The sequence below is a fragment of the Sander lucioperca genome, chromosome 3, assembly GCF_008315115.2.
Source record: "Sander lucioperca isolate FBNREF2018 chromosome 3, SLUC_FBN_1.2, whole genome shotgun sequence".
Taxonomy (NCBI): Eukaryota; Metazoa; Chordata; class Actinopteri; order Perciformes; family Percidae; genus Sander; species Sander lucioperca.
Window position 1 is genome coordinate 6995270 of NC_050175.1, and position 18702 is coordinate 7013971.

An 18702-nucleotide genomic window follows, 5' to 3' on the forward strand; every position below is an offset into this window, starting at 1 on the left:
GTTTCTATTATTTTGTCCACCTCGTTTATATCAGCAAAGGTAGACTAAATAACAGAAACATCTCAGTTCAGCAGCACCACAGACTGCATCCTCCAAAATGATCATACAGATGAATGAACGATTCTTTTAAACAGTTTCAACAAAAAAACGACTTAGAACCTTGATTGGAGGAGTTTTGCAGGACTGTATAGCCTGCATTAGCTTTAGCTAGGTGTACCTAATAAACAGCCTTCTCTACCTGCGTGAACAAGCCAAATTTGATTCTGTCTGGAGTAAAGTGGCAGCATGATGCAAGAAAGCAACATGCTGAACGCAAAAGGTTCCAAGTTACATCTTTAACTAGTAGAAACACGGCAGACTGTCGTCTACACAAACTGTACAAGCAGATCAACATCCAAACTAAATCAGGTGCAAAAGGAAAACATTCATTGTTTGGAAACAGGGTACAAATCCACCATCCACCAGCCAAATGCTGGTCAAATATGCAAGTGGCTGGTAGCTTTGCTTCACTCACCAGTAGGGTTTGGCATCGAGAACCGATTCCTACTTTGAATCGTTTCAAAAATTACGATTCCAGTGGAATCGTTTCTTTATTGGAACCGTTTGGAGGATTTGGTTTCAAATCTGATCATGGATTCCAAATTTAACATGCGCAGTTTTGGTTTCTGTAGCGACCAGGCGCTTGTTGTGTTGCAGCCTTGGAGCACAGTAAGCGGCGCTCTAGTGTGGCTTTATTTTACGTTTAAAAAAGCTGTAAAACTGCAACCCACCATTGAATAAAAATAAAACTTTCCTCTTATTTGTGAAATAAGAATGTGACTCGTTTCAACTCCACCCCTCAAAGAACCGGAATCGAGAATTGATAAGAACCGGAATCTAAAGGAAGAATCGCAATTGGAATCAGAATCGTTAAAAAAATCCAAACGATGACCAACCCTACTCACCAGACAAAACAAACAATTGTTCTATTGAGTGGCTGGTAAAAATCTGAACATCCACTAGCCATTTGGTTGGTGGACCAAAAATGTATTTTACACCCTGTTTGGAACGTATCGGACACATTTTGCTGTAGCTCCAGCACTCGCTCACAAACATAAAAAAAAAACAAACAAAAAAACTGAACATTCAAAGATCCCAGAGCCAACACTTCCACCTGTTCATGGTGTATTTATGAATTTAGAATTGTGGGTTTGTGTACACAGGAGAGTGAGAAATAAAGTACATGAGCCGTCTGCTAATCTATATAGAAGCTGAGAGTTTTTATTTGACTCCAGTTACCTTCAGATAAGGACTTTAGTATCGTGGTACTCTGCGATATTAAACATTTTTCTTCTCAGGTTGCTGACAGCTGCTGCTGCCGGTACCAATTAAAATGTTCTAACTCCTGCGGGACAAAACTTGTGATATGTTAGAGCGATTTGGGATAACAAGAGGAGAAATAATAATGACCACACAACCACGCAAATGAAATTTGTTTAAATGAAATTGTTTGTGCATTTAGCCTTTAAATTAGTAACCGTTATCTTTGATGAAGAGCAAAATACTCAAGCATGAAATCAAACAACTAAAGGTCACGGTGACTTAATAAATATTTCCAACAGAAGTAATTAAGTCGTGACCTCAAGACAACTAATCACCAGTCCGTGTGTCCCCTCTCAGCTTCCGTAGATCATTCATTCAGTTGTCATTTCAAATCAAAGGCAAGTTCTTACACAGACTAAAGAGATCGCATCATGAAAAGGGGGTTAAAACTTCTCACTATCTACACATCAGGAAATTAAAAATGCATAAATATTTACACAAAGAGTTCACACGTCATTTGAAAGAAAGACAGCCGTCAGAAAAGTGGAAAACATTGGAATATGTACAGAATGTAAAGAGTGACGCCAACTTAAAATACCATTAGTCGGTTTGTTGTTTCTTTTAGAGTGTCGGGCGTCAAATGGGGAACACTATCAGCCAGATATCAGATTATACTGGAATTTTTGGACAGAACCTCATCATACAAACCAAAAAGCCTCTGGGCTGGAATCTAAATGATCATTTTTTTTGTTCCTTTCCTTCAAGGAACTTCCACTGCTTTTGCTTTTATGTTTGGTAACACTTTACTTGAAGGTATCTACTAGTGCTGTCAAACGATTCAAATATTTAATTGCAATTAATCGCATTAATGTCATAGTTAACTCGCAATTAATCGCACATTTTTATCTATTCTAAATGTCCCTAGATTTCTTTTTGTCCCATTATTTTTTCTCATTTTCATGCTCTTATCAACATGGAAAAGTGGATGGGCTTGCTTTGTGCTTTTGTCGCCTGGCTTTGATGAGGGGGCGGAGAATTTGCATCTAGCTGTGTGCTTGGCCATCAAGTGGTATTTCAGACTGGACGTGCTGCGATGATAGCTCAGTTCACAACGACCAAACACACAGATCACTTTGGTCTTGTCAATGGAACCATTTGGCAACTTTTTAAAAGTAAACTTTCCATTCAGAATCTTATTGGCATCCATTTCGGCGTCTCGCGCTCGTCATCCACTCAAAACGTAACGTTAGCCTACTACTCTTTGGTCGGCTCGCAAGCCCAAACAAGTGTGTGCGGCGTGCCTGTTGTTTAGTTTCCGGTCTAGCTAGATCCGGTGTGGTGTTGTAGTTTTTCTAACGTTAATAGTTGTTGCAACAGCATTTGAAAAAAACCACAAAGTTTGCTAGGCCAAAAAGAACGTTAATCTTGCGCTAAAAAAATTGATGCCGTTAAAATGGGTTCGCGTTAACGCCGTTAATAACGCGTTTAACTGACAGCACTAGTATCTACATATGTCATGACAGTGTCATGAACACATGACGCAGTCATGACACATGAACCCTAACCCTAACTCTGACCCTAACTCTAACTTGTCATGACAAAACCGAATGACATTTACTGGAAGAAGCGTTAGGTCATAAACGTTTAGGACTTGTTTATAATGTTTATGACACGTTCATGACAGTGTCACGTCACTCTTATGTAGATACCTTCAAGAAGTGTAACCTTGTGTTTTTTAGATTTAAGATGATGAAATGCCTCTTAAGTGAAACAGCAGATTAACAGGAGGTCAACACTGCTTCTTTGCTGTGTTCGGGGTGTGTGTGTGTGTGTGTGTGTGTGTGTGTGTGTGTGTGTGTGTGTGTGTGTGTGTGTGTGTGTGTGTGTGTGTGTCTGAACTCGGTGATCTTTGGATAGAGAGTCCTGCACACTGCCAGGGCATGCTGCGTTATCTGGGCCGGTGGTTGGCGAGCAGGAAGTCCCTGTCTTTGCAGGTGATGCAGAGTTTGAGGTTCCTGAGGGAGCCGCCGGCCGAGTAAAACGCCCAGACGCCCATCAGGAACAAGATGACGTAGGTGGGAACCAGGCTGCCGACATACTCGGGGTTCTGGAAGGTCTGTGCGAGAAGACGAGGAACGGATATCAACATTAAAAACAATACATAACATAATAATTTAGTTTGTGGTCTTGGTCGTGGCCTTGAACAATGCCACTAAAACAATTCTAATAAATTGGGGTGCTTTGCCTCGAGTTTTGAAGGGCTGCTATAGCTTTTAAAAGCCACCAGATCTCACTGCGTTTGCAGTGTTTAAAGCCACCGAAGCTTCGAGTCCTTTTGGCAGCACAAATGGAAAGAAAGAAAGAGAGCCCACCCAGCCCTCATCGCCCTCAACCCACCCCAGCAACACTCACCAGACAGGAAACGGTGAGGTGGCTGATGACGACAGCAGCCACCGCCCACCAACGCTGCTTCTCGCAGGCGTCAAAGAAGACGATGCCCCAGAACATGTGAAGCAGGATGATGGCCAGGGTCATGAAGGCTGAAAAAGGAAAAGTATTATGTGCACGATTGCGTAAACTCAAACTAAACCTCATCAAATGAATAGCATTAATGCACCCACTTTTCTTTAACTTTAGAGGAAAGAGGTGGGAACAACTTTACAGACTAAATACATGCTCATGACATCAAGTCCTCTATGTTTGGGTGGGACAAAGACACACACACACACACAGACCAAACAAGAAAAGTACACACTAGGGGGTATCGTCATTGCGATATCAACTGTCGCAATGAACATAACGCAAAAGGCTGCGACATATCGCAAAAGACACTAAAGAGAGTTTTTGTGTTTAGTTGAAAGAAAATATCAGTAGAGAACTGCACTTTAAAATGTAACTGTCACTTTTTTAGTGGTTCCTTTTATATTCAATGTTCAATTTGTGAAATAAAAGAATGTTGGAAATTATTCCCTTTTTGTTTGCTTTAAACTCAACAAGCAATTTGTTGCAGAACTGAGTACACTTAAATATCTGTTTATTTATCGCAAGTAATGTCGTTATCGCATATCGCATGTTTTCCTCAAATCGTGAAGCCCTAGGACACACTGTAGCTGACAGCTGTTGAATTTGGGTTTTGTCCAAAAACTGGAAATGTCTGCGTGCATTGGTACCTGAGGACAGGAAGTAGTGCTGCGAGTCTCCATGGATCCCGACAGTCCCCGGTCCCACAGAGTCCGCCAGGATGTTCACCACCGAGAACGCTCCACTCATGAAGCCGAAGCCGAGTCCGGACACTGAGGCAAAAACAACAAAGACATAGGAGTGTTTAGAATAAGAGGAAAACTTGGCTTCAACAACCGTTTCAAGGTACTTATAAATGTGGCCTTTGCAACTATTGTGCTAATATAAAGTGCAACCAATTCAGACGTCATAACTCATAAGGTGTATGACATCAAAACAGTACACATACAAGTATGCCATCAGAAAAGCAAATTTGGATTATCCGACGGCTAAACATTTTTTCAACGTACATAACAGCGACCCAGATAGCCGTATGGTTGAAGGCCTTGAAGTCATACATAAGAACATTCGGGGTGGTGATCGGTTAAAACTATTATTGCAGAGAGAAACCTTTTATATATTTAATACGCAGGCCACAATTTATCCAGGACTCAACGAAGAGATTGATTACAGTCCTTTTTTGTAGTTGTCCTCACTCATATTCTCCTATGTTTTTGTGGGGGGAAAAATCCTGTAAATTTGTAAATGCACATTTAGTCATACTTAGTTTTGTTCTCTTTTTCCTTTTTCTGCTTTGCACACCCATGTGTGTTTTGTTTTTTGTTTTTACTTTGCATTTGTCACCTTTGAGATCCCTGGCTGTGTGCTCAGGTGTTTGTAATCATGATGTGTACTAAAACTCGCTGTTTCCCTTACTGCCCGGCTGTCAGAACACCCCGCGGCTCGCATGAAAATAGACCTGCCGCGTATCTTTAGCCGAGCCGAGCCGAGAGCCGCTTCACGCACGCTTCTGGGACGCGCCGTGACGCGGCTGGTGGATTATCAAACCTTGACTTGAATGGCCACAATTGCTCGCGGGGCACGCAAGGCGCCCGGAGCGCAGCGCGGACGCACCTGGTGGAAATTAGGGGTTATAGAAGAAAGGACGACTGGACTACAACCCTCTACTGTGGATGCTGTGTTTTTTTCCTCCATGATGCTTTGTAAGAGACTGTGCTTCTGGCTGTAGCGTGGACTCGTTTAGATTGTAACGGCCCGTTTGTTTTTCCGCACATCACTGCGAGCAGCAGCAGCCTGCCTCCGCTTGTCAAAAATGCCTTCTTACTCTGCTGGTCCTGATAATAAACTAACATTGTGATATGCTTGAAAGGTTTTACATCTATGGATTTTATTGCAGGAAAATCAGGTGTTGATTTGAGAGGCTGAATTGATCAAACATGTGGTCAACTCACTGTCGGCATGCTGGTCAATTAGTCCACACTTTTAAAAAAAAAAACATCTTAAGTTAATTTACAATTTTTCCAAAGCATCATGCAAACACAGTCAGCGTTGAGTAAAATAAAAATAAGAGACAGATAGTGATGTGAAGTGCAGACTAACTGTACCGTAGGCCAGCTGTCGTATGGAGATCGGCATGGTTTCCTCCTGACTGAGAGTGAGGAGGCCTTCATTAGCTTTCCTGAAGGAAACACACACACACACACACACACACACACACACACACACACACGCATTTTAGCTCCTAATGTCACTGTGTGCTGCTGTAAACAGGAACATCAAGAAGTAAATATGTATGTTAGTTAGAGAAGGATAACCTTTAATAGAAAAAGACGAAAAGGTGAGAAAATGAAACAAACTGGGACGCCAGAGGGGACAAACACGCTGGGAAACTAAAAATCAGGGTGGAATGATGATGATAAAAGTGCAGAGGTTTTCTACACAAGTTGAAAGTTGACTTCATGTTAAAAAAAAAAAGTCTCAAACTATTGTCTACTGTTAATTTTCTTTTACCCAGTCTGTCAGATTTGTTTGTTTATCTATACAATTTGATATCATTGTGCAATCTTGTGTATCTTGTCTCGGTTTTCTTATAGACTTGTGTTAAGGGCTATTTGTTGTTTTGTCTTTTCTTTCTGTTAAAAAACCATAAAAACTAGCGATTGCACGTGGCATCATGATTTTGCGTAAACATACACGCCACTTTCCTAAAGCCAAATGGCGTGTTATCTGTAGGCATTTTGAGCTATCCACGTGTATGTCTACGCTGTATACAGCGGACATAAACATACATGTTATTTGTGTTAGCTGTGTATTTGTGTTATTACTTTATCTGGGTCACATAATTGGGATATAACTCAAAGATGAAGTCACTCAAAACTTGAATTTGTTCAAAAAGTAATAAGTAAATAAATATTCTTTTTAAATTTGACTGAAAGAGACAATTTCTGAGACAATTCATTGTAGAGCAAAATTTGGAATTGTTACAGCTCTACTCTTACAATGAAGAATGAGATGGAAATGTGATAACAATCATAACAGTAAACAGCTCCGGACCAGTTGAAATGAGTCACACTGAATATAATCAGCATGAGACTGTCCGTGTTATAACAAAGACTGTGTCGAGAACATCAGACTCAGGCTGTGAACTACGTGGCAGCGACTTACTTCAGCAGCTTGTAGTAAGCGAAGCGGAAGGTTTCCTGCAGCAGGACGGAGAGCACCACGCCGAAGATGAGGAGACCTTTCTGCTGTGTCGCGCTGTCCTTATTACTGATCTGAACCGAGATGAACCACACAAGAGAGGCCAGCAGCAGAGACACCAGCCAGAAAAAAGCTCTGAGATGAAAAATGAACAGATTCACAGTTACTTATAAGAATGAAAAAGCTCTGTAACATGCAGCTGTGACAATAAGTCAATTATGGCAACTGAAAAGGGCTGGGTACTGAATTCAATACTTTTTAGGCACCGACCGAATTGCCTCCTTAGTATCGAGTATCGAAAAATGCCTCGTCATTCAATATCCAATTTTAAAGTGCTCATATTATGCTCATTTTCAGGTTCATAATTGTTTACATGGTTTAATTTTTAAAAAACACCATATTTTTGTTGTACTGCACATTGCTGCAGCTCCTCTTTTCACCCTGTGTGTTGAGCTCTCTGTTTTAGCTACAGAGTGAGGCATCACACTTCTGTTCCATCTTTGTTGGGAGTCGCACATGCGCAGTACCTAGGTAAGGACTACTAGCCAGTCAGAAGCAGAGTATGAGGGCGTGCCCTGACAGTACCTAGGTAAGGACTACTAGCCAGTCAGAAGCAGAGTATGAGGGCGTGCCACGCTAGCAGCTAGGTGAGCATTATAACGTGTTACAAAGTGACCACGTTTGTCTCTGAAGTAAAGGCTGGACTACAATAGAGCTGTTTGGAGCAGTTTGTGAACAGTGTTTTCTGTTGGAGATGGTAAGTCCCTTTGGGGTGGACTTTTTCACTTTGTAAACCTAGAACATGCACAAAAAAGATATATAACACAATAAAGGAAAGGGAAAAAGCCAAAAAGCATAATATGAGCACTTTAATACCTAAGGAGTAAATCTCATCAGCATCAGTGAGCCAATACGCATGCAGCATGCTTCAACGAAGATCTAATAATGTTGGTTATTGGCTGTCATAACTACACATCACAGAAATGCACAGAAAAAACGTACGTACTAGAAGCTAAAAAAAAAAAGAAATAAAAAGATTTGTGCCTTAATGTGTAATGTAATTTCTTTTTGTTAAATTGGATTTCATAAAATTGGTATCGGAAAAAAATCTATGGTTTAGGAACAGGTATTGGTATTGAAAACCTTTGAACGATACCCATCATTATACCTGAATGTATTCTTTAGTTTGATCTCAGTCCAGTAACTGTCACTTCTCTGTATATGTCAAGATGTTGCCAAACATCTATATTGAGGTGACCCGTTTATGTTTTATTAAGCCTTCCTTAGTAGTCACAAATGGCTGTGAATGTGGATGCAGACGTGTGGCTTTTTGGTCTGTAAAGTAGGCTATTCCCACAGGGTATTCACTTCGCCATTTTTGGCACGACAACAGTATGGATCGGGTACAAAACCAGACTGAAATGTCCTTTAAGGATGCTAAGCAAGAGACAGCAGGACATGAACGTTCATTTTTTTGTCATTGAAATTATTAATGGCAGGCCACTGCATTCAGCACTGACATAAGATAAACCTTTAGTGAACCCTAGAGCGGAAGTTCGGTGGTTGAAACAGATGTAAAACCGAATGAGGATCTGAGCATTTAAACAAAAAGGGCATTTACAAGTAGCGTTACTGGGAAACGGAGAAACGAAAAGATAAGCTCATGTTTGGAATCTACAGTTACCGTATCTGTTGTTTATTAGTGTACATGTGTGAGAACAAGCCTGGAAAAGCCTAGTATTTAACCTAGCACTTAATGCTTTAAGAATAAGAAAGAAACTAGCAAGATGTCCGAAAATGGAAGCTAATAGTAGCAGCTAGCTAATGAAGCGGTCTGTCTGTTAGCTAGCAAGCTAGCTCTGGTAAATCCTGTGTTTTATCTAAATAAACACGACAGTATCCCCCTGCTATGATGACGATACGTTAACTAGTCTCCATCTTTGATAAATACAGATTAAGTCTCACCCTGCTATGAGGAAAATGACCCTCAGTGGATCCCGGGCGATTGTAAACAGGAACAGAGAGATGGCTGGGCCGAAGGCGATGAAAGTGCAGCCGAAAAATACCGCCGCCGTCATTTTTGTTTTTTTTGTGTGGGAAATTAGCGGCCAGCAGCGCCTTGTCTTATTCCTTTAAACGGTGGTTTACAGATGTATGCCTTTAAATGTTAATATTCGCAGCCTAATGGTATAGTTGATGGGACACTAGCTAGTTCATTCTGCTTCCACCAGCTAGCGTATCACATGACGTCTCTTCTTCTTTAAAGGTTTATTCAATAGATTTGGTGCATTACCGCCACCAACTGGAATATCTAATATTTACATAAATAAATGATAATGACAATAATAAATCAATTGTTTGGCTTATTTTACTCTACTTAAACAGAGTTTTAAGGAGTAGGTCTCCACTCCCAACTTGGCCACTGCCTCTAACAAGATCTTCTTGTATTATTTAAAGTGCTCATATTATGCTCATTTTCAGGTTCATAATTGTATTTAGAGGTTATATCAGAATAGGTTTACATGGTTTAATTTTCAAAAACACCATATTTTTGTTGTACTGCACATTGCTGCAGCTCCTCTTTTCACCCTGTGTGTTGAGCTCTCTGTTTTAGCTACAGAGTGAGACCTCTCACTTCTGTTCCATCTTTGTTGGGAGTCGCACATGCTCAGTAGCTAGGTAAGGACTACTAGCCAGTCAGAAGAAGAGTATGAGGGCGTGCCACACTAGCAGCTAGGCGAGCATTATAACGTGTGTTAGGGTTAGTGTGTGTGTTAGGTGTTTTCTCTTGGAGATGGTAAGTTCCTTTGGGGTGGACTTTGGGCTTTTTCACTTTGTAAACCTATAACAACATAACACAATAAAGGAAAGGGGAAAAGCCCAAAAGCATAATATGAACGCTTTAATTTTCATCACACACAAAAAAGTAACATCTACAAACAAACTTACAAACACACCCAACCCACATGCAAACACACCACAAAAATAAAAAGACAACAAACACAAAATGTTGACAGTTTAGCACCCATTTATATTTCATGATTTATGAAATTATTGCCATGAAACACACAAGAGCACCACGTTTTTTTTTCTTCATACACAGTTCCAACAAAATGGAATCACATGATACAAGAAATGAATAATTATAGTTAACAGAAGAACAACACACTGCTGTTTAAGCCTCTGTCTCGAACATCTTCTTCCTACCACCCATCCCAGCCTTGTCTTCGATGTTCTTCCTCCAGTCGCCTGTTTGCTTCTCCTGCAAGGAAAAACATGCAAAGAGCAGCAGCACACAGATTCAAATCATGTCTAAGGTAGGCAATAGGTAAGGTAGTCACTAAGGTAGCCATCCACAGATACAGTTAAGGACTCACTGTGCTGTGTGTATTGTAATGTATTTTTAACATTAAAACATGATTTATAAAATCATGCCAGCAATTATTATTTTAATAGCTTAGTATTCTATGCACTAAAAAGGTATGTATAACCCACACGTTATTGTAGGCTCAGTTTAATATGTAACTTCATTTTATACAATATATGTGTTGTAGTAGGGGGTCCCTGCTCCGTCTCTCTCAGTTAAGTGTTCCTTGGTTTATAAAACATTGAAGATCCCTGATCTAAAATCCTCTCTGTTGTAATTGTTTTGCTGGGTGAGCTAAAGTTTGAAGATGAAACCACAGAAATCAAGAGGAGCAAGAGGATTCAATTAAACCAAAATTAAATGTAACTGTGCTGTGTACTGTCCTTGAGTGTCTAATGTTAAAATCCAAAGCACGCACCTCCTCTTTGACTTCCTTCTTAACCTGCTTCAGGTTGGCTCTCAGGTCCATGGACACTTTATGTTTGGAGCCCAGCAGAGCGGCCAGCAAGGCGTCGGCCGACATCCGCACCTTCTTCAGGGCCGGCTTCTTAAACTTCCCATTCAGATCCTGAATCTTCACCTTCAGGTCGTCAATCTGACAGAGAAGACAGTCACTCAGACCTTCTGGACGTGTGGTGTGTCTATATTTAAAAACCTACATTGCTGTTTCAATGGAAAGTGTTTGGTGTGGGTTTTCTTGAAGATGCATATAAACTTGTTTACAATATTTTCTATTGTGCATTGTTTCTGTGGACAATGACAGAGTTGGAATAAAAAAATTTGACAATGATTGTTGCCTCTGATTCAAGGGATTACATTTAAAGGACTAGCCCAGTACGTCTAAAATATGATGTAGTGGCTATTAATTATTATGGACTGTCCATATTATCATGACTTAAGATTCAAATTTAACAAAGTTGAAGTAAAAGAGATGAGGCAGGATAACTATCTGTCAGTTTGTTTTTTTGAACAATTTGCAAACTTTTTAGAGCAAACATGGGTTAAAACGAAGACTGCTTTGCATCGATGATTCTCTGTCTGGAAGTGACATTCCCAGTTAGTTATTTATTTTTCAGTGGCTATAGTTTTGTTTTATGTACAAAATGTTTAGTTCTAGTTGGACAATTGATGGGTTGTGGCTGCTGTAATACTCTGTAATCTCTTTATTCTTTATTTTGTGCAAAGTAGAGAATGTTGTGTGTGGTCATTGGACTGAAAGCTGTGGATGAAATGACCCATGTATTGGTGTCATGTAATTCCGTGTGGGATGGGTCAGTTAGTGGCATGACACATAAATGAAATATCATATGTAAATTAAAAAAAAAAAACATTAGTTAAAAAAATAACTGTGGCAGGAAGTCAAACTTGAAAAAAAAATAAATAAATCAAATCTACCTCCTTGTTGGTCTTGTTTACTTTGAGCTCCATGTCGTATCGCTCGTCGTCCACCAAATCAATCTGCTTGTGAAGTTTCCGGCACAGCTCCTGATTGTTGTAATAGACAGGAAGAGGGGGGGAGGGTGAGCCTTCAATAGAAACATTTTTGTCTGTTTAATTTTTATGTGTTTGAATATAATAGGTAACACAAATGTGAAAAAAATAAACCCTTGCACAAATCCACAGTGTCCCAGACAGGATTTAGGTGTTTCAAAATGAAAGCTGCATTACTACCTCAGAAAAAAAAAAAAACAGTACGGGAGACCAGGGACGGTTGTAACACTTTTGCAATTTTCCCAATAAATCAAGACTGCAATTCACACTGCAATAGCCAATTTGCTATATTATACACTTCACTGTGTCACCTACTGAAAAAAATGTGTTTAAGTGGTTTTATGAAATATGTACAGGATGGAAAATTGATTTGAATACAGTTACTCCCCCGTTACAAGTGTCCCAGTGTTCAGGGACGGTTGTAACATGTATGAAATACATCAAATTAATCTATCAAATACTCAAAATGAGAGCTTATTTATCATTCACAATTGTGTAACTAGTTATTTTTATATCATATATATACACATCGATTCATAAAACTACAGCACTGAGCACATGGCACTTCCTGAATGTGCAAAACATAACAGAATATGTAAACAGAAATGTTGTTAAGCCTACATTAAATTGTAAACAGAAATAATCGATTATGGCCCAGCCGATTATTGATGCAGCATCGTCCATGTCCACGATTCGATGCATCGATTATTTGATTAATTTCAACACCTCTATTATATATACAGTAGTTGCTTCGAATAAAACGTCAGCTACAGTAAATGAAATTTACTACGCCGCTTCACACACAAGTGAGTTGAAGAGCGAGTCTGTTGCGTTAGCTCCGCCTACCCTCTGTGGCAGACCAACCACTGCTGGGTGATCGAAAGTGCGTCACTAACTGATCGCCGCTTGTGATTTTCCCCGGGAATGTCGCCACAGACACCCGGTTCGTAATACTGCAAATGCAAGGGCTTTCATCAGTGGGCCAATCAAAATTGTGTTATTGTACTAGCCTGGCTCCGGCCTCCTACGTACTTCCGCTCAATTTTCATTTTCCTTCAGTACACCGTCTGGGTTTGCGGTATATTCTTGGGTTTTCCCCTGTCAAATCTTTACCGGTCCAATCAGCGAACAGAGGGAGTGGCTGAGAACAATGACGTTGAGGTCGTGCGCTAGTTTGAGTTGTAGTTCCGTAATGGCGGTGGGGAAAGATGCGAATGCCAAATATCCAGAAGTTAAAGCCCGAGCAAGAACAATCTTTGCTGAGTTGTGTTGGTGGCCGTGATGTTGTGGCCCTCCTCCCCACGGGGTTCGGGAACAGTTTGATTTTCCAGCTCACTCCGTTAGTGGTGAAGGAGTTGGCTAAGGCTAGCGCTAGGGATGCTAAACCGACGTCACGACCAAACGTTAGCGACTGGTTATGGCAGATCCAGAGTGGCTCTGGGCAGATCCAATAGTTTTAAACTTCAACAGAGTACCCGCCTTCAAGGAAGTTAACACTTGTCAATGGAGAGTGGCCAGACTCTCTGGACAAATGAAATGTACCAGAGTCTGGTAGGACCAGGCTATTATTGTACCTCATTCAGCGATTAAAGTGACTTAACAGACATTTATTTAAAGTGACTACATGTTACTTTCTGAAACTGTGTAATGTTCCATCTGATGACCATAAATGACCTATAACAGCAAACAAGACTAACAGTGAAAAGAATGCTATTTTTATATAATTTTTATTAATGCTTCTGCCCGGGTCCGATTTTTTCCCGCGAAGTCACAAAATAATTTACAGCAGGTAGACGGCGCTACAGAGCACACAATCTGACGGGTCACAGATTTCGGCTGAACACCGGAAACCTGTTTTCAGTATTCAGCCAGGTAAAAGGTAGCAGGAGATTTCTTTATATAGGCCTTATTGTATTTTATTACAATTACAATAATTATTGCCACTTTAATTGAAAATCTTCAAGATATATACCTTAAAATTGTGAGCCGTTAAACCAAGACAACGAGCTAAAAAGGTGCTAAAAAAAACAACCTCTGTAGAGCTGACGAGAACTGCATGTAGTCATTTTATTATTATTTTATTTAAAAATGAATGAATGCAGCTTTAAATCAATAATCGCACATAAGTATGGTTTCTGCCTTGGGTTTGGCTTATTTATTGTGACATGGAAATAAACGTTTTAGACTAAAGCCCAGGAGGAGGAAGTAGAGATATGTGATTTATGCCCTCCCCGCTGCCCATAATGTAATACTTGTGGCACTTCCAAATGAGCAAACCTCAGATGAGTTACTGAATTCTTTATTTCTCTCTTGGCCATGACAGTAGGGGTGGGGGGAAAAAAACGATACAGCATAGCATTGCAATATTTTCCGTGGCAATACTGTATCGATAAACAGACGCCAAGTATCGATCTATTATTATATATGTGTTGGTCAGTTTGTCTGCTTGGCAATGCCATTTTGCAGCAATACACTTGAAGTAAGATGAACAAACAGAGAAATGTATCTCTCCAGTGGATTTTACTGGTCTGCGGGTCCCAATTAACACGCAACTTTATTGAACAGTATAACAACAATTGTGTTTTTTTGGTTGCGGTTTTTGTAGTGTTCAACAGTACAAAGACGCATGGGAGCGGTTGTTGAATGAAGAGAAAAAGAATCAATATGTGTTTGTTAAAATAATGTGTGTTCAAATGTCACAGGTCGAATTGGGTATTGAGAACCGATTCCAGCTTCCCAGTGGAATCGTTCTTCATTGGAAGATTTGGTTTCAAATCCGATCATCGGTTCCAAATTTAACACACGCAAGTTTGGGTTTCCATAGCAGCCAGGGGCTTGTTGTGTTGCAGCCGTAGAGCACAGTATGCTGTAGTGTGGCTTTATTTTACGTTGAAAAAGCCCGGTAAAACTGTAAATCGAATCAAAATAAAATGTTCCTCTTATCTGTACAATAGGCGTGGACCCGTTTCAACTCCAACCCTCAAAGACTCGGTATCGAGAATCGATAAGAACCGGAATCGAAAGGAAGAATCGCAATTGGAATCAGAATCGTTAAAATCAAAACGACGCCCAACCCTAGTTGTGGGCCAAGTGCAGCAATACATACCCATTTAGCTCTACAGCCTCTACAGTACAGTCCTATTAACCTGCTAAGACTAGCCTAACATCTGTCATGTCGGTCCTGTTTGTTTCTGGCCTCCACCCAGCGCATCTAAGCTAAGGCGATGGAGGACGTTTACCTGGAGCTCCTGCATGCATCCAGGGATGGAGAGGGGGGGGCAGTTCTCCTCCATGTGCTTCATCTTCTCCTCCTCGGCCTCCTTGGCCTCCTTCTCCAGCCACACCTGACCAATCAGCAGCAGCAAGCTCTGAGAGGGAGAGGAGGAGGAGGAAGAGGAGAAGAGAGTTCAGAGCACCACAGCAACAGGCTAACGCTGAAGGACCACCATGACGAGTTCAAGTTAAAGTTAATTGTGTGCCACTTGTTTGTGTGTCTTACTCCCTTTTGCTTAGGCATGCTGCCATTATAGGTGTAATGTTATTTATTTTATTTGAATTTTCTTTAACCATTAGGATGCCTATTGTCAACTGGCCGGGGACTACAGCTGGAAATTAGCCATAGAGGCTAAAGCTGCTCCTTTTATTGTACAGTTTATTAAAAGGGGACTGTGCACGACATTATAAGCTTAAAAAAATTAAAGTCTTAATCAAGACTTTATGTTTATTAGGTGGATAGAAGCTGCTTTTCAACTCATGTTCTTTCTTTATTACATGTAGTCTAAATGTCTTAGTCCAATGTTTGTTATTCACAGAACAGAAATACCCGTATTCCATTGCTTCTACTGTAGTGCAGCTACCCTTTTAGATTATTTCTTGGGGCTTTTCCCTTTATTTGATAGTAACAGTGGATAGACAGGAAAGGGGGGAGAGAGAGAGAGAGAGGGGGGATGACATGCAGCACAGGGCCGCAGGTCAGGTTCAAACCCCGCCCCAGTGCAGCTACTGTAATGTCTAGCTTTTTTTTCTTTTCTTTTTTAAAACTGCAAATGTTATCCAGCCATTTATTTTTTCTTCTCTTCCTATCTTCCTTTTCCTGCAAATGTTGATTCTGTGTTCATGTTACAATTGTTCTGCCGTTCTTCATCAACATCCTGGTTCAACAAAGAAATAATATAAGAAATTGTGATATTTTCCTTACCAGTTTAAAAGGACTACAAATATGTATTTTGTTCTAAGGATGACCATGCATTCATTAACATCATGGAGCATGAATGTCCTCAGCAAATTTCATTAAGTAAGTCTGAAATATACAATCTATATGGGCTGCAAAATCTTCATTATCAGGTAATCTGTTGGTTATTTTTATACCATACGATTAATAGATTCATTGTTAGGTTTGTAAAATGTCATAGCATATTCAAGCATACCCGACACATTTTCCTGTCCCCAAATGTCCAAAACCTCCAAATAATATTCAGTTTTAACCCTCCTGTTGTCCTCGGGTCAAATTTGGCCCATTTTCAAATTCGCTCTTCACAAGTTTTATTCAATTTCATAGCATTTGAATGTTTTTTTTTTTTTTTTTTAAAAGAACGTTGAAAAAAGTGACAAAAATGTTGGTGGAAAAACAACAAAAGTTTCGAAAAAGACGTCCAAAATGTTGAAAAAAAGTTTAAATTTTGACCCAGAAAATCAAAAAGTTGCATGGTTGAAGCGAAGACAACACAAGGGTTAAATAAAAATGTAAATCAGAGAAAAGCAATTGTTGTTGAGAATTTTTAGTGAATGAATAGCCACAATACATTGGTTGTCAGTCAGCTCTCCTTACATTAATAGATTGCACTCTACTCTCAACCTAAAAACTTAAATCTTGTGTGCGCAAACAAAAGGGGTGATATTTTACATCAAGCAATTATACTGTATTACTGTTGTATTTTCCCATAAAACACTTATTATTAAAACGGCTTTGACAGTACTGTAGGTAATTGCCTATGAAAATGTATGATTGCGATGATTAAAACACTGTCTCACAAATTTTAAAGATTTTGGAAAAGAAACTTCAGGAAAATATCAGCACCATCTGACTCTACCTTGAGCTGATTCCTCCGGCTCAACGACATCTTTTTCCTTTAGAGAAAACAGAAAAAGGAAGAAGAAGAAAGATGATTAATAGGGATTCTGGAGTTTTGTAGATTCTGAAAAAGTCTCCTGAGTTCAGACCAGGACTTACTCTGCCATCCTGACTGCAGCCGATTCCTGAGAGATGAAAATACCGCAGCTCAGCTTTCCAGTCTCTTTATAAGAGTGAGTGAGTGAGTGAGTGAGTGAGTGAGTGTGTGTGTGCGCGCACGTGTGTTATGGACCAGTTGTCTTCAGAAGCTGCCGGTTAAATTCCAGACAGAGGGGTCGATGGCAGCAGCTGAGCCTGGAACAAACGCTTTAGGATTTTTTTTTTCTTTTGTAAGCATCTTTAGACAGTGTGGGACCATGATGAGGACTCTACACAGAATTGGTTCAGGTTGTAAGGGTTAGGTTTACCTTAAATTATCTCAAATTAAATGATACGGCTGGTGATGTTCTATAGTTTTCTTATTGTCAACAAATCTAACGAAAAGATGTGTATCCAAAGACAAAGATACATCTTCTTCCTCTGTGCCATAGAGCTCCATTGTTGTCCAAAAACTATTAAAACATCAGTGATCCACACTGTTGCACTGGCTGACATGTTCCTTCATTACCATTTAGACACACACACACACACACACACACACACACACACACACACACACACACACACACGTTTATTTTGACTCAATCCCACACACACCGTCCTGCTGCCACAAATACTACCTAAAGCACCAAATGTGGATTAATCCCCTGCTGTAAATAGTCCCCAACAAATTCCTTCTGTTTGTTTGATAAAACTACAGTGTACAGCTGTTTTAGGAAATTACTTTGAGACTTTTTTAAATGTATATGTATGTATATGTGTATGCATGTGAAACTACAGGCCTACTGTATATGAAGATTTACGTCTTCAGCAGGAACCAATGAGCTTTATGCTGACTGGCACAGACAGAGGAATTTGGTAAGTATCGAGGGACGGGCTTACACATTTTGGTCTTTGGATTTGTAAAAAAGTCAGAGTAAAACCTTAAGAGGGAACTGTAAGTGGCTTGATTAAATAATTCAGCCAGTAGACTGATTGTGATTCATCACTGAAGTCTGCCTTCAGGAGACAAAGTCAGATATTTATAGAGAACTGTCTGTGATATTTGAAGAGATGATCTTCTACAAAGACAATGAAAGCTCAGTTTCCTAAACTGTGGAGGGATTTCCCTGCTGTCCTTGGTTTCCTCCGAGTCAGCTCAGCTGTACAACAGCTGATTTCTCCTTTCATCTCTCTGTCTGTTTGTGTCATTTCTGCTATTTCACAGACAGTAATGGGAACTGAGCCGAGAATTATTCCGAATAAATACAAAGACAAATTAGGATAGGGACTCGTGTAAAGTCAAGCATTACAATAAAAGTACACAATTGTAATCAAGTTTTCTATTGTAAAAGAAAGATGTGCTTAATGTAAAGAGAGATGACAAAGCAGTAAATAGATATTATTTATACAGCCTACTTTATTTATCTCAGGGAGGAATTTGAAATTTGTATAATGAGAAAAATTATAGACCCTTTTTCATAAATATAAAAGACCAAATTTAAAGAAGCCAGCTGAGAGTGATAAAAAAAGATAGCTGTTTGGAGATATATCCACCAGTTAAAATGAAGATTAAAAAACTCCCACAGGCAATTAAAGTTATTGTTTACCA

General features: G+C 39.8%; 2 protein-coding genes across 3 annotated transcripts; both read right to left on the bottom strand.

Moving 5' to 3' along the window:
• Positions 1-1100: 1100 nt before the first annotated feature.
• Positions 1101-9282, bottom strand: aph1b (APH1B gamma secretase subunit). 2 transcript variants are annotated; one of them, XM_035999212.1, is made up of 8 exons: positions 8989-9282; positions 6988-7158; positions 5928-6001; positions 4473-4595; positions 3715-3842; positions 3161-3418; positions 3034-3118; positions 1101-2107 (listed from the first exon to the last, which is right to left on the bottom strand). In XM_035999212.1, exons 1-6 carry the CDS (start codon positions 9099-9101, stop codon positions 3251-3253), a joined length of 777 nt encoding a protein of 258 aa, XP_035855105.1. In that variant the 5' UTR covers positions 9102-9282; the 3' UTR covers positions 1101-2107; positions 3034-3118; positions 3161-3250. The 2 variants fall into 2 exon arrangements, with proteins under 2 accessions (XP_035855105.1, XP_031179484.1); XM_031323624.2 differs by lacking the exon at positions 1101-2107 and having other exon boundaries at positions 3039-3118; positions 3159-3418.
• Positions 9283-10046: 764 nt separating this feature from the next.
• Positions 10047-17241, bottom strand: LOC116067254 (troponin I, fast skeletal muscle-like). Its single transcript, XM_031323626.2, has 6 exons — positions 17112-17241; positions 16972-17008; positions 15121-15249; positions 11786-11875; positions 10809-10985; positions 10047-10285 (listed from the first exon to the last, which is right to left on the bottom strand). Exons 1-6 carry the CDS (start codon positions 17117-17119, stop codon positions 10199-10201), a joined length of 528 nt encoding a protein of 175 aa, XP_031179486.1. The 5' UTR covers positions 17120-17241; the 3' UTR covers positions 10047-10198.
• Positions 17242-18702: the final 1461 nt, after the last annotated feature.